This window comes from Trachemys scripta, chromosome 4 (genome assembly GCF_013100865.1).
Source record: "Trachemys scripta elegans isolate TJP31775 chromosome 4, CAS_Tse_1.0, whole genome shotgun sequence".
NCBI lineage: Eukaryota > Metazoa > Chordata > Testudines > Emydidae > Trachemys > Trachemys scripta.
This window is the reverse complement of record NC_048301.1, coordinates 113,400,604-113,416,123: the sequence shown is the minus strand read 5'-3', so window position 1 is coordinate 113,416,123 and position 15,520 is coordinate 113,400,604. Positions and strand designations below refer to the sequence as shown.

General features: G+C 42.4%; 1 protein-coding gene across 4 annotated transcripts in view; it reads left to right on the top strand.

Moving 5' to 3' along the window:
* Positions 1-648: 648 nt before the first annotated feature.
* The window catches only part of PTDSS2 (phosphatidylserine synthase 2), a 71,975-nt gene continuing 57,103 nt past the window's right edge, over positions 649-15,520 (top strand). For 2 of the 4 annotated variants that reach the window (XM_034770463.1, XM_034770462.1), the window contains exon 1: positions 14,778-14,879. Coding sequence is in view for 2 of the 4 variants with exons in the window: in XM_034770460.1 (XP_034626351.1) it covers positions 777-976; positions 14,778-14,879 (302 nt within the window). In the remaining 2 variants the exon portion in view is untranslated. Of the gene's footprint in view, positions 977-3,804; positions 4,091-14,777; positions 14,880-15,520 lie in introns of those variants that run through there. The other 2 variants (XM_034770460.1, XM_034770461.1) reach the window with 2 other exon arrangements.

The window sequence follows — 15,520 nt, the reverse complement described above, 5'->3', positions numbered from 1 at the left end:
AATTCCTCTTGCATTTCAATTAGATATGCTTTTCTCCTCCTCCTGTCCCGATGCCTCCCCACCACTGATTTGGTGCCCCCTCCCTTTTGTCATTGCAAATCACTGGCAACAGAATCAATGCCTCGGGAAGGGAGGAGGAATTCCCCCAGCTTTTTAAATCTCCTGCCTGAATCAGTCTCGGGCCGTGGGCCCAGGCGGCTCGTGCGGTGCACAGATCAGGGCTGGGACAGGCCAGAGACACATTGCACAGGTGACCCAGGCAGGGCTAGGGGGACTAAGGGGGTTTACAATGGAGAGGCCTAGGGGGAAGCCATCTGGCAGCCAGCCATGGAGCAGAGCATCACGTGCCAGGCCCAGGTACATAGAGCAACCGCCCCCTGCCTCTGGGGCTCCGTTGCTGCGGGCCCGCGCCAACCACAGCCACGCCCCGGGAAACTGCGCCCCGCCCCCAACCAAACACCCAATCAGGAGAGGGCCCAGTCAGAGCCGCGTGCGCAGAAGACCCTGCTGTGACCTCCAACCAGGACAGAGAACAGAGGCGCACGAGCCTCAATTGGCGACCCAGAAACCAGCCCTCTCGGACTGCGCACGCGCAGTGAGAGCAGTCGCTGCGCGGGAGGCGGGGCTGACGTACGACGCACGTAGAGGCGGGTGGTGACCTACGTGCGCGGGGTCGAGGGGGCGCCCCTTGTGAGGTGGTGCGGGCCGATGGGGCCGGCCGAGCCGAGCGGGGGCGAGCACGGAGCCGCCTGAGCCCCGCTGGCCGGGGCGACGCTATGCGGCGCGGCGAGAGGAGAAGCCGCGGCGGGGCGCTGAGCAAGGCCGCCCTGGAGGAGCAGCCCGACGGCGGGGTGATGGAGGCGCCCCCGGGCTCCCGCGGAGACTCGCCGCCCGCGGCCCCCGGCAGCGCCGCCCCCGGGCTCCGCCGCAGCACCGAGTCCGAGGTGTACGACGACGGCACCAACACCTTCTTCTGGTGAGAGACCGCTTCCCCCCCGGCCCGGGCACCGAGCCTGGCCCCTTCGCTCTCCCTAGCCAGCCCCCGGGGTCTCACTGACCTTGTGCTGCCTCCCCCGGCCAGCCCCAGCGGCTGATAAAGGCCCTGCCCCGAGACTCACGGATCCCCTGTGCACTCTGACCCCAGCGCCCAACTCCCCTTACTTAGTCCCTGTAGGACACCCAGGGAGCCTTTCACCCCAGTGGTGGCCAGGGGCCCGGTGCCACCTCCAGCTCTTCCCAGCGGGAGTGGCCAGGGCCCCTACCCCCCACCCTTTTCTAGTTACTAACTCCCTTTGTACATGCCCCCACTAACACCCCGTCTTCATTCAAGCTGTTCCACACCTGGTTGGTTGGTGATTACACCAATATACCCATTAAACCACCTTTTCTGCCTCTATCACCTACTTCCAGAAGGCATGGGTGGGTATATGGTTGGAGTATGTGGAGGAGGGGGGTATCTGACACACCCCTGAAGACACTCTGGTGTTTTCTAGTGAGTGATGCTAATACCCTCTGCTTTCCTGCCAATACCTTCTCCACCTATTGCTCTTATCGTTTCCATTTTCTGGTGAATGATACACCTAGCTCCCAAACCTATAGATCTAATCAGCTTTTCAGTAACACACCCTGATGAATGTCCGGCTATGTCTACACTACCACTTACGTTGGCAAAATTTGTTACCGAGGGATGTGAATATTCCACCTCGTGGGTGACATAAATTATGTCGTCATAAGCGGTTGTGTGCACAGCGCTATGTCAGTAGGAGAATGCCGCTTGTTGGGGGCGGATTAATTGCGTTGATGGGAGAGTCTCTTTAGTGTAGACATAGTCTCAGTCCTTTAACCTCCCAGTCATACCTATCTTTAAATATAACTTGTGTAGTTCCTGAACAGCTCTTTCCTGTTGTTGTCAAACAAATAGGCAATCAGATCTGTAATCCCTTACAGCAGTGGTTTTCAACCTTTTTTTAATTTGTGGACTCCTAAAAAAATTTCAGATGGTGGTGCGGACCCATTTTGAAATCTTAGACATAGTCTGTGGACCACAGGTTGAAAACCACTGTTCTATGGGAACAACAACCTTTTGCGTACACTTTAGACATAGTCTGCGGACCTCCAGGGTCTGCAGACCACTGGTTGAAAACCACTGCCTTACAGTAAAGGTCCAGAATTATTACACAATAGAGTGGGGTGTGGTCTCTGCAACCAGAATCTTTTTGCTCTATTTTGTCTTGCTAGTCTCCCAATTTGATATTCGGTAATACTAGGGAATGAGAGAATGGCACCAGAGGGTATAACTAGGAGTAATTGCATAAAACTGAACAAAGGAAACTTTAGGCAGAGGATCAAGACACATTTTCTGGTATTGAGAAATATTTGGCTGTTAAAGTCTTCCAAGAATTGGATGCATAAGCCATGTTGCTTGGATCACTTAAGGATGAGTTACATGCAGACTTTTTCAGTGTAAATTAACAGATTTAGTTACTGCAGTTCAAGTCTGTAGACAGCCATTTTTATTCCAAAATGAGTAATGTTGATCTAGCTAACTAAGCTATAGCCGTTTTTATTTCAAAATTAGAATGGTGCAAGTCGCTGTGTGGATAATTCAACTAAATTGCTTTAATTGATTTATTTTAAGTGGTGCAGACGTGTTTAGACCAGTCCTTGGGATGGAGCAGTAGTAAATACATTCTGTCCAGTACTTTCAGGGGGAAGAGGAAAGACAAACAAGATGACTTTCTCTAGTTTGTTAACATTTCTAATTTACATAATTTCTTTCCCTTTAATTCCCTTTAGTTTTCTTCTGGTGAGTGATAATCTCTTTTCCCATAGATAAGTACCCACAGTACTCTAATGTTGATTCTTGGGCTTTTGCAACGTTCTGACCCTGCCAAAATCCAGTTACTAACAAAATTAAATCACTCAACGTTTTGCTGCACTAATCAAACACTCCTTGTTCTCCTGTAGTAGAACTTACTATGTAACAGTATTTGTCTAATGCTTCCTCCAAATCATCTAGTGAGTGGCAGCCTCATTCTTCACCAAGACATCTCTCCCACTCCTTCACCAAGTTACTCTGTAAATGAATTGCCTCACACACTGCTTTCTGGGAAAGTGGAATTTCATACTCCATCTTCATGTTATTTTCTCTTCACCATGTACAGTTATCAGAAGAGCTGTGTGTGTTTGAGGGTAAAAGGATTCCCCCTCACATAGCTTGTCTTACATAATGTAATACCTCTTTATTGATCCAGAAAGGTAAAACCAATTTTACTTAGTCCACTTGACTGGTGGAACTTGCTTCATTTGGATTTACTGCATGTCAATTCCACAAGATGTGGTAAACATGATTTTTTCATCTGAAATGTGTCATAGTCCATCTTAGTGCTAATGATTAAATTGAGCTTCATGTCCATTTTTGTTGAATTTGTCACCCGAGACAGATTCATGCATACCTGGAAAACCTCAAAGGGAAATATTTCAACATCATCTTCCATTCTGGAGTTTCTTGAGAAATTTGGCTCTCTATGTGTATAAGTTCCCATAATGTTTCTCTGGGACTTTCTTGAGCTGCATGCCATCGTTTTCTGGAAAAGGAAATCCAGTTACTGGGTATCTTTAAAAGTTTGTTTTAAAAAGAAATGCATTCATTGGCTTGATCTACAGACCAAACAGAGAACATGCTCAGCTGACACTAGAAAGGAGAGGCTCAGTAGGAGGGGAAAAACATGAACAGAGGAAGATCTGATTTGGCTTGAGCATTGCATTAGTGAGAAGCTCCTGGCTCTGGATCCGCTGGCTTTGGCAGTAATGAAAGAGGGGATGTGTTGATCTTGATGGCTCCTGTGATACATTTCTGCTAGTTTAAATCTCAACAAGAAATATCCAGATGCTGCTAGATCCCAGGATAGTCAATAGAAAATTATTTGGAGCCTGCTGCACCAAAAGTACATCTGGCTAGGAAAGAACATTATCTTCAGGGTGCAGGAACTATCTGGGAGAGAACACTCTGGGAACTTGCCACGTCCAGGCTCTATTACCGGATCTTGCTGAGGTCTACAGATAGTGCCACCTTGTAAATGGAAAATGGGTAAAACTGTCACTTGTTTGTTGTTTTTAAATGTCATTTTGTTTTGCCAAATTGTTTAAAGTTTAAAAATTCTAATACTGTTCTGAATTTCCTGGTTATATTTTGTGGAAATAGCTGCGTGTTCTGCCATTTTCATAGGGCCTTCCTCTACATGAAGGCTTTAAGTGAATTTGTCATTAAAAGTCTGTATTAGGTGTTGTGATTAGAGCTGGTATCTGAATATACTAGATTCATCAAAAATGTCATAATAAATAATGCTGTTATTTTCATACCTGCCACTCTAAGAAGAGTTAGGTTGACCAAATGTGCCATTATCTCCATGGCTGTCTTAGGAGAGAGCTTCTTTAGTGTACAGTATTTCCCATGCGTTACTTGGTCCTCACTAGAAGAACAGTGAGGGCAAACACTACAACTGCAGTGTAACTTTTCAATGTTGTAGAATTAGCATAATCAGCAATAATAGTGCCTATCCTCATGATATTTAAGCGCTGACAGCCAAAATTTCCAAAGAAAGTGTCCATAGACGTTTCAATGAATATTGAGGGATATGGCAATCTAGTTCTCACCCAGCAGGATGTTGGGTTTGCCTCACTGACTACTTAAATGAGATTATGGTCTTCTGTATTTGTGGCTGTGTGAATTACATAGGACCCAGAGCTACTACCCTTGAAATCCACCGATGTCTGAACTCAGTTACTGGTGTGGCCTATCCAGTGTAAGAAATGGAAAGTATTTAATAGATTTGTAGACACAATAAAAGGAACCCTTCCTAGAAGTAATACAACTTAATTTGCATAATTAGCATCACTGTCATAAATGTGGTTCTTTTGAAACTTTAACATTTAGCTTTAGCTATAACACCTTTTGCAGAGCTTTAAAACAGACCCAGATATGAATGTAGTTAAACTTTGCAAATTGGCTTTTTTTGGCATGAGAAAATGAAACTGGTGCTGTGTGTCCCAACTGAGGGTTACTAAAACTGCAAAATGTTAAATCTGTATTATGAGGGCATGCATATTTTTGTCAGGAGCAGAAATATGTCAAATTCAAGGGGAAGAGTTATGGGGGAGAAGAAACCTTACAGTTGAGCTAGGTTAACACAGTATAGCCTTCTCTTCAGTTTTTGCACTTGCCCTGAAAATACATTAAATATTTACCCCTTGTGTTGATTGCAAAACGTGTTGGTTTTAGAGCAGGGTTGGAAGTATACAGTTAGCCAGGAAAGCTTCCTGCTCACCCTGGGCAAGTGCGTCCATCGTCTTCCACAGATTCTAAACTTTCATTGGAAGTTTCTTGCTCTTATGGTTGTGAAGAAAGCCTTCTTTGTGGCAGGGACTGGCTTTTGTTACGTTGGCATAATGCCTAGCACAATGGGGCTGACTCTCATGGGGCTACCACTTTACAAATAATAACTAATGCAGTGCTGTCTTTGTAAGTTTGCAGGCGTACAGCTCCAGTGCCACAGCTGCAGCTCAGTTTCTGCAAGTTGCAGAATAGTGGTCCATTTTTCATTTTTCTCAGTCTTCGTGGGGTTGTTTCATTCTGCTGCAGCCTGGGCTAACTATGAGTGCATTTGCTTGGAAGTACATGAAAACAGGGTGAATAGCAGCTAAAAACCTCCTCCTTAGCAGCAGGGAAGCTGAGAGGAATAGTGTAGCAGAGACGCATCTCATTACAGTAGGCTGGGGATGTGTGCTGCGAATCCCCATTCTTATGGTAGTTGTGGGACTCGTGGGAAAAAGAATAAATGTCCCTTCCAGCAGTCAGAGAGGATTAGGTGCAGGGATTTCAAGAGTCTAACATCGACCCACCGTAGCTGATAGTCATAAACTTTAAGGTCAGTAGGGGCCATCTGGATCATCTAGTCTGACCTCTTGTGGCCTGGTGTTATATAGAATTTCAGTTACCCCTGTATTGAGCCCAATAACTTCTTTGACTAAAGCACATCTTCTGGAAAGACATTCTCTATTTTTTGGAGTCTTCAAATAGAGAATCAATTGCTTCCCTTGGTAGTTTGTAACAATGGTTAATCACCCCTCTTTTTAAAAAAGAAAAAGTACTTTTATTTTTAATTTGAATTTGCCTGGTTATAACTCCCAGCCATTGGTTCTTGTTATGCCTTTTTCTCTTATGTTAAAAAGCCCTCAAGTATCTCATTTTCAGTGATGGTGTATACGAAACATGGAGTCCCCACACAAGATTCAGGAACAGAATTCTAGTGGATAATGAAGAGGGGTGAGGGCTAGAACTGATATTTTGTTGTGCTAGTACAGTTTCTACAGAATTTTTTTTCAGGGCTGTTTTAGAGGAAGACAAGTTAGGGACTTGACAAAGAAATTAGAACTGCAGAAATTCTAGTCTAAATGGCGCAGGTCCTCTATTTTTGAGGTTTCTAATGTTGTCTTTTGGTCAGTGGAGCCTCTCCTAATGGTCAGCAGAATGAAACCATTCAAGAACCAAGCAGTGAGGGATTGCGGGAGAGGATTTTTTTCTGACAGTTTGTACAGTGGCCCGCTGAATGAAATGTTGACAAATCACTGCTTACTTGCACATATTCCTGGTCCCAGACAAACTAGGAACTATACGTTGATGACAAGAGGCTTTTACAAGAGGACATTAGGAGAAAGAGGTTAATGGCTTAACCAGCTGGTAAAGAGGAGGAATAAAATAGGAGATTTGAGGACAGCTTTGTATGAACGTTTCTTAGTCCATACTCTATTAATAGGTGCTATACCCCTTTCAAGAAGGGAGCAGTCTTTGTGTTTGAAGCTCTTAATATTGCTATGCTGTATGAATTGATAGCTCTTAAGGTGAGCCCAGTTGCGGTCTCATTCTCCACTCTCTTAACTTTAATCTCCTCTCTATTCCTTGTGATTGACGCTTTCTGTTCAGCTTGGAGCTGCAGGGATGGAGCTTTCAGTTGGAGCTGCAGGGGCAGTACCTGTGGGCACGGCAGCGTGCAGAGCCGCCTGGCCGCGCCTCTGCGTAGGAGCTGGAGAAGGGACATACTGCGGCTTCCAGGAGCCGTTTGAGATAAGCTCTGCCCAGAACCTGCACCCCTGATCCCCCTCCCGCCCTCTAAACCCTTTGATCCCAGCCTGGAGCACCCTCCTGCACCCCAAATCTCTCATCCCCAGCCCCCCCCGAGCCTGCACCCCAACCCCCTGTTCCTGCCTGGAGCCCCTTCCCACACCCTGAACTCCTCATTTCTGGCCCCACCCCGGAGCCCGCGCCTCCAACCAGAGCCCTCTCCCCCTCCTGCATCCCAACCCCATTTTGTGAGCGTTCATGGCCCGCCATACAATTTCTATTCCCAGATGTTTCCCTCAGACCAAAACATTTGCCAACCCCTGCACTTGAGTATGTGTCCTAGGGATAGTATTAAATAGCATTAAAACTGATATCTGCAATTCTTTAGTGTAAATACTCGAGCAGGAGGGAGGAGGTGATTGGGAGGCATTAGGGGTTTTGCAGGGCTCTTGGGGTGAAGAGACTGGGGGACAGGGGAGCTGTCTGTCCTAGGGACTAGTGTGGCAGGAACACTGTGTCTGAGGTATTGGAACTCAAAGGGTTCTTTCAGGGATCTGAAGCAGGAGGGCTGAAACATTGTCATCTGACTTGTTTTGTAAATTGCTTTGGAATCCAGAGGTCAGAAGGAAAGCACTGGGGGGGAATAAATCAGTTTCATACTGCTAGAAGGCTAACCTAACTTTTGCCCACTGGCACGCGCTCTCCTTCTCCTTAGTTGAGGATTTTTTGTTTTTTAATAATTCAAGTGTTTCTTTTGGGTTTTTTTATTTGTATCCCTTTTAATCTTATCTATATTAAAAAATAACACTGGTTTAACTAAATTGATTTTAAATTATTTAAACTTTCATGAACCTGTGATGCAAAAGCCCTAAATAAGGTTAAGCCTTGTTTAAAATGCATCTGCATTAGGAGTTTGACTTTTAGCTAGATCAGTTTTAAAACTAATTCTTGTAAGTCACGAACTCCATAGTATAGAAAAGGTCTGAATCTGTGTTTACCTTTCCCACCAGCAGAAAAATTAATTTTGCAACCTTAGCTAGTCTTCAAATTGCCGCTATTGGTGCTGCCATGGAAATACCACTGGACATTACTGAAGTGGGTGTCGGGGGGAATGTTATGTTAAGAAAAATGGGTGTTTATATCCTTATCAAGCATCACAAGTATGTACAGAAATTTAATAAGGACGTTATGTACCTTTACAAACGTACTCAACATTTGTTAATTGCCCAATAGCAGGTATTTCTTGATTGCCCTGTTTTTTTTGTAGCTTTAAAGCTCTAAGTTTTGAACTCTAACCTAGATTTTTAAGCTCTTTGGGGCAAGCACTGTATCTGCTGCAGTCTAGAAAGCACAGCAGGGTGCTGAACCTACTTAGGCCTGTCAGACACTGCTGCAACATATATACAAAAAAGTACTTGTCCCAATGTGGTTGTTCTGTGTTATTCTTCTGGGGTTTAGGTGATGAGAAATAAAGCAATAAAAGAGCATCAAATATGGGAGAGAAGTGGGGGGTGGCATATAAATCAGGAAGGGATACAGTTCTGTGTTGCATGTTCCTAAAAAGAATAGAAATAGATCAGCAGAAAAAAATACTTCATGCCTTTACTGCATGTAGTTTTACTGAAATCTGTTTTATGATGGAGCGGCAATAGCTTTTCCTTATTTAAGTCTGCAATCAGCCTTCACTCTAAAACCCTGTATTTCGTCCCTCGGTAACTATGGATTGGGAAACTGGGTTAGCTTAAACCACCAGCCATACTTTGAAGACAGTGTTTATGCAAAGCGTGATGCAAATCTGTCAACTGTTTGAGTTAGCCGTTAAAAGCTTGACTGTGTCTCCCTCTAGCTCAAAAGTTTGCTTCTACTTTAAACTTTCCATAGAGTAAAATCTCCTTGAAAGGATGTGTGCTGGCTGTACTTGAAGAAAATGGCTTGTAACTAAGCAAAGTTACTGGTATTTGAATAATTTCAGGGGCCCAATCCTGCTCCCTTGGATTTGACTGGGAGTCTTGCCACTGGCTCCAATAAGAAGAGGATTAGGCCCTGTTTCTGTGAGCATGTTGCCCTCTATGGTTGGTTAAAGCAAAGAAAGTATATAGCTTCCAATGACACAAGGACATTTAACACTGTAGGATTGGAGCCTAACTCTCATGCACATGCTTAACTTTAGCATGTGAGTAGTCTGACTTCAGTGGAACTACTCACATGCTTAAAGTTAAGCATATGTGATTGAAAGCTTGGTGCCTGAGAGTTTCCTTTACTTCCAGTAATACAAAGCTTGTGGTTCTCTGCAGAACAAGGGTTCAACTCCTAATTCTTCAGGAAAAGAGACCTAATAGTGTCTCCTTCGTCAATACTGTAACAGTTCCTTTATAAAGCAGGTTTTACTCTCCCTTGAAACTCCCAAAAATGACCAATAGTACGACAACCCTAAAAATTGAAGACCTGTTTTTTTGGTTAATTAGAGTAAGTTCTAACCTTGAATAAATGTAGCTACTACCTTTACAGAAATAAGATTTAGAAATAGCTTTTTGAAGCATTTGCTGTTTGATGCCCTCCTCCCCCAAATCAGCCCAGTGAAATCTTATTACATCACAGAAGTTATTTTTTGAGTATTCCCAGGCAATCTCACTTTTTAAAAAAGTTCATGAACAGCACTTATATACCACAGTAGTAAGTGATCTGTAAATACAGATAAGTTAGGTACATTTTTCATTGGCTCATCAGTTTTCAGGGGCAGAAATATTAAATATTTAAAGGAATTGCTGCCATTTGAAAGCAAGACCTGATTCAGTCACTGAAACTGTCATAAGGAAAAGCTGATGGAGAATATTTTACAACCTCTGTCCTCAACTAACTTTTTCATTAAGCAAAGGCAGAGAGACTGGGATGACTGATTACTTCTACATAATGCAGCCTTGTCAACAAGTTCTTTCCATGATCCTTATAAATACACTGGGGTGATGCAGTGTGGACAGACAATACATTTTTTTGCCGGTTTCTTCTCATAGCAAAGCTATTTTTGGAATTGATAAAATTAAAGGAGCAAATGGTGCTATTAAGCTAATAATCTTATGACCTCCATTTCATTTATTTGAAAACTACACACAAGATGTTTTTAAAACAAACTTGGAAGTTGCATAAACAGGCTTAAAAAATGTGTTTGCTATGGACAATGCACCATCATATCATTTACAAAACTCAAGCACTTAAAATAAAAAAAATGGGTAGTTAGCTACATAGTAAATCTTACACTGCACTTGTAATCTACAATACACTCCATCGGTAATCATAAAATATAAACATGCTAAATGGCCTGAGTTTCATATGTATGCATTAGTGGCACATTGATCAGGTCCAAATTCACATTCTAAATCTGTATAATTAAACTAATAAAATAAACAGATGCCATTGCTGTTAAATACAGTATTTTATCAAAAAGCTTGCTGCCAACTGATAGTTACTGATATTTTTCATTTACCATATATACTTGTTCATTATCCCGTTCGTTTATAAGCCGACCCCCCAAGATGGTTAGGTAAAAATAGCAAAAACTGTATGACCCTTTCATAAGCCGACCCTATATTTCAGGGGTTGGCAAACTTTGCCTCCTGGCCTGTTAGGGTAAGCCGCTAGTGGGCCTGGATGTTTTGTTTACCTGGAGCATTCACAGGCACGGAGCCCCTCAGCAGGGAATAGGGGGGTTGAATGGGGGCAGGGGTCCTGGGGGGGGGCAGTCAGGGGCGGGGATTCCAGGGGGGGACAGGGAGCAGGGGGAGTGGATGGGGCAGAGGTCCCGGGGGGGGCAGTCAGGAAGGAGAGGGGTTGGATAGGGCGGTGGGGGGCAGTTAGGGGTGGGGATTCCAGGGGCAGTCAGGGACAGAGCAGAGGGAGTGGATGGGGCAGGGGTCCCGGAGGGGCAGTCAGGAAGGAGAGGGGTTGGATGGGGCGGCGGGGGGCAGTTAGGGATGGGGCAGAAAGGGGACAGGGAGCAGGCGGGGTGGATGGGGCAGGGGTTCCAGGGGGCTGTCAGGGAACAGGGGGGTTGGATGGGACAGGAGTCCCGGGGAGGAGGGGGAGCAGGGGCCGGGCCATATGTGGCTGTTTGGGGAGGCACAGCCTCCCCTAACCGGCCCTCCACACTGTTTCGGAAACCCAATGCGACCCTCAGGCCAAAAAGTTTGCCCGCCTCTGTCCTAGATGGATGCCCTAACAACCGGGCTACAAAGTCATTCTCTCTGGCTACCTGCCTAGTATGCTGGGTTTTGTAAATTGGAGTCTAAGGGATCTATGTCTGCCCATTCATTGCATAGGCAATCTAGGTGCCTAATTCAGAAACAACACTTTGATTCACAAAGCCTGTGGTTTATTTATTTATCTAGCCACCTAAAAGTTAGGTATTGCTATGCTCAGTATCATATCTCCTAGTACAAGGGTCGGCAACCTTTCAGAAGTGGTGTGCCGAGTCTTCATTTATTCACTCTCATTTAAGGTTTCGTGTGCCAGTAATACGTTTTAACGTTTTTAGAAGGTCTCTTTCTATAAGTCTATAATATATAACTAAACTGTTGTTGTATGTAAAGTAAATAAGGTTTTTAAAATGTTTTAGAAGCTGAATTAAAATGCAGAGTCCCCCGGACCGGTGGCCAGGACCCGGGCAGTGTGAGTGCCACTGAAAATCAGCTCGCGTGCCGCCTTCGGCACCCGTGCCATAGGTTACCTACCCCTGTCCTAGTACTTAACACACACACCTGCTGGCACTGTCAACACAGATTTTTGAATTTCCCAGCCCCCTTTTTCTAGAAAAACCCAAACCATGGATTGTGTATTTCCAGTTTGTGAACTTCTGTCACACTGATGTATTTATGTGAATCTAACTTTATTTGAAAGTTTGGTACCAAAGACATTAGGTTATAATTTCAATTTGCGAATGAAAACTCATAAAAAGCTAAAAGAGAAGTGATGAGAACTTAAAGGTTCTTGTTGTGCATATTAAACAAGAAACCCTGGTATTTTAAATGTCAGGGTATTGCTGTGATACCTAGATTAACAGACATGGGGACAATTCCCAGAGCACATGAAACATTCAGGAGCATTGAATTTTCACCTTGATGATCTTTCCATAAAGGGATGAGTGAAATTAGAGCATCAGTGTGTTCTTGTAGATGACTTACTACATCTATTTATTCAAATGAGGGTATGCTTCTAGGCTGAATACATCTTATTTAGCAAGCCCTGAGGGACTAAAAATATTTTTGAGAATAAATTGTTTTTGTCGGGTACATGTCTTAAAGTAGACGGAGGAGTTGATGAGGACAGCAGTCATGACTGTATTGTAACCTCCTCTTGGATTACTTTATAAAAAGAACATTTAAGAAATAAAACAAAGAATGAAATATCTGTATAATATGCAGCCTTGAAAACTTCAGGGAAAGAATGGAGCTTCTTCCAGTGATGCAGCATTCTTGTTACAGTGACTTGTTGTAATTAAGAGACCATGTTCAGGATAACTAAATTAGATAAACTCACGCAGTGTCCTATTGCATAATATCCTTTAGGAAGGGATTGTATCTAGTTTTTAAACTAGTAGAGTGCTGTGTAAAATAGGAGTTGAGTCATATGACTGGCCAATGAATGTTAAGTATGTGATGTCTGAATCATCTGGGTTCCCTCCCCTCCCCCCTGCATTCTGAGAGGAGGCTCTGGTCAAAATGTAGATACATCTGTTTAGCAGGAAGCTTGCTATCCTGAAGCCTGTGAATAAGATTTGATATATTCAAAAATCATAAAGAATTTAGTTCTTAAGCAACTGCTATTTGTTTCTGGAGTTAATCTGTATGCTTTGTTTGGATTATGTGGAAGGACCGTTTTAAATGTTGAACATTTCTTAAGTGGCAGAAGAGAATTGCACCCCTCTATGAGGTATTATTGCATGTTTTCCTTGGAGATTAATAGACCTGTTTGAGTGCTGATTATGTTTTGAAACCTTGAGTTATTGTTGGGAAAAATGTGGTTCTGAGTAGAACTTACCTTATATTTTAGAAGGCAATTTAATTTGTTGCTTTAGTTTTTCAAGCTGGTGAGGGAATTTTTATAAAATTGCTTGTAGCTCTTTGAGTTGCATTAGTTGCATTTTAAGGAAATGAATGAGTATGGAAATGTAAGACTAGCACAACTTGAGCCACAACCAAACTTGTTAAGAGCTAGCCTTCATTAAGGATAATTCTGTCCTGTTTTTGAAGTTTTATACCCAAGTTACTTTAAATATCTGGTAGCAAACTAGTGCTATAGTTCTGAAAAGTTAAACACTTTCATGGTATGCTTTGATCTCTGATGATTTGACTTCCATTAAACTTTCCAAAACATTCACTTTATGGCTGAGACCAGAGTGAGAAGTTCAAAATAATGACAGTAAATGAAAATATGGATTTCATAATGAAAAATGGTCCACTTCAAACTAACTATGTTGTTGCTGCAACACTACAGTTTATTGTATACCTCATTTCTGAGGTTTAAGATCGGTAGACATACATGCAGCAATAATCCAAACACGTTGTGCCTCAATTTATGACTCTATTGTTTTAACTCTTACGACATTCTCGTGAGCTTCTATAAACATTTTCTCACTGTAGACAATACTACTAAAAAACTAGGTGTGATATAAATGATGACTTCACTCCTATTCTGCCATATCAATTATACCTATAGCTAAAGTATTGAATGTGGCATTTTAGTGGCAAATTTAATGCCAAAATATCCATATATGTTCTTGTGGTTATCAGTAGGTACATGCATGACGTGGTGGTGTTGAGTTTATGGTGGCAATGGATTTCATGATAAGCAAATGGGATCTGAGTATCAAGAAGTTAAAGGGCTCTTTAAACGTGAAATATGAACTCACTGTTCAGATTTTACATTGCAGAATTGTAGAATTCACTCTCCCTTATTTCTAGATTGAAATTGTTTGTGGACACAGTTCTATACAGTTTGATTTAGTGACAGGGAAAATCTCCATTTCCGCTCAGTAAAAATGATGAAGCAAACATATGAGCCCTAATTAATCTATTTTCTCATAAAACAACCTCTAAATAGTATGTGCTGATGCTTTCAAAGGAATTTAGATGGTTTTTAATCTTCTGTTCAGTTAGTCAGTTTTTCTGTTGCTAACAAACTGTGTACTGGGAATTAGTGAAAATGACAATACACAAAGTGCTTTCAAATACACAAAGCAAACATACTGAGAAATCGGGAAAGAATTTCACTTTTTGTAATCTTAAGTGTTTGTAACAATAGTTGGTATAAAATGTTCAGTCAAGTTGATTTTTTTTCAAGTTGATGCCCTTCACTACGCAAGTGTTTCTAGAAATCCTCCAGTGGAGAAGCATTATAAGGGAAAACATAAAAGTACCAGGTTTGAGAACTTTTTAAATTATAAGCCTGTCACACATGGAAGTAAGTTAATGCTGACAATGTTCTGTGCTGCATAGTGCACAGAAATACAGTCTAACATGTACTAAAATGTAAAGCACCTTAAGTGTTACCAGTGCCTGTCTAGCTTTCAATAAAATAGCCCAATATGCTGGTCTTTTGTAACGATTCCTCCCCCCACCCCACCCCATTCTGATCTACTGTTAATTGACTTTTTTCTGAACTGCAGGAGAGCTCACACCTTAACAGTCCTGTTTATCCTCACATGTGCGCTGGGATATGTAACTTTGCTTGAAGAAACTCCACAAGATACAGCCTACAATACAAAGAGGTAACTATCCTTTGCAGAAGTGTTGCAATATAGCATTTGTCCTGTTAGAATGAAACTAGCAAAACTAAACTACAACCTATAAGCTCATCTGATACAAAAGTCTTTTAATTTAGTCTCTAATCAGTGCAGTGTTTCTTACTGTAATGAGCTCCTATGCATATGTGTAAATATAACTAATTATAAAATCTCTTAATGCATTCAGTTGTTTCTGTGGCAACTCATTCTCTCTTTGCTGATGTGTTGAGGCCTGTCTTTTACAATATATAAACAAGCTAAGTTTGCTGTGTGAACTGTAAATTAATTACTTGTATGTTTATGCAAGGCTTTGGTTGAGGTTTTAATGGAAATGCACATTTGGGCTGTGAGCAAACATGAGAACTTGTACCCCAAATGGTAACTTTCAGAAAATAAAGTTTTTAGAACTATTTCATACCTGAATGTGTTCCATCAGTACAATTATGTTCTATTCAAACTGATTAAGGTTAATCAAACATTTCCTCTATAGAAGTAGAGCAGGAAAACGATGATTACATCTCCTTACTTTGTATAGGGAGTGAACTTTGTGTGTGTTTTGCAAGAGTGCACGAACAAAAGTGTTCCTTCCCCATCATTAGGGAGTCCCTGTCTTCAAGACCTAAATC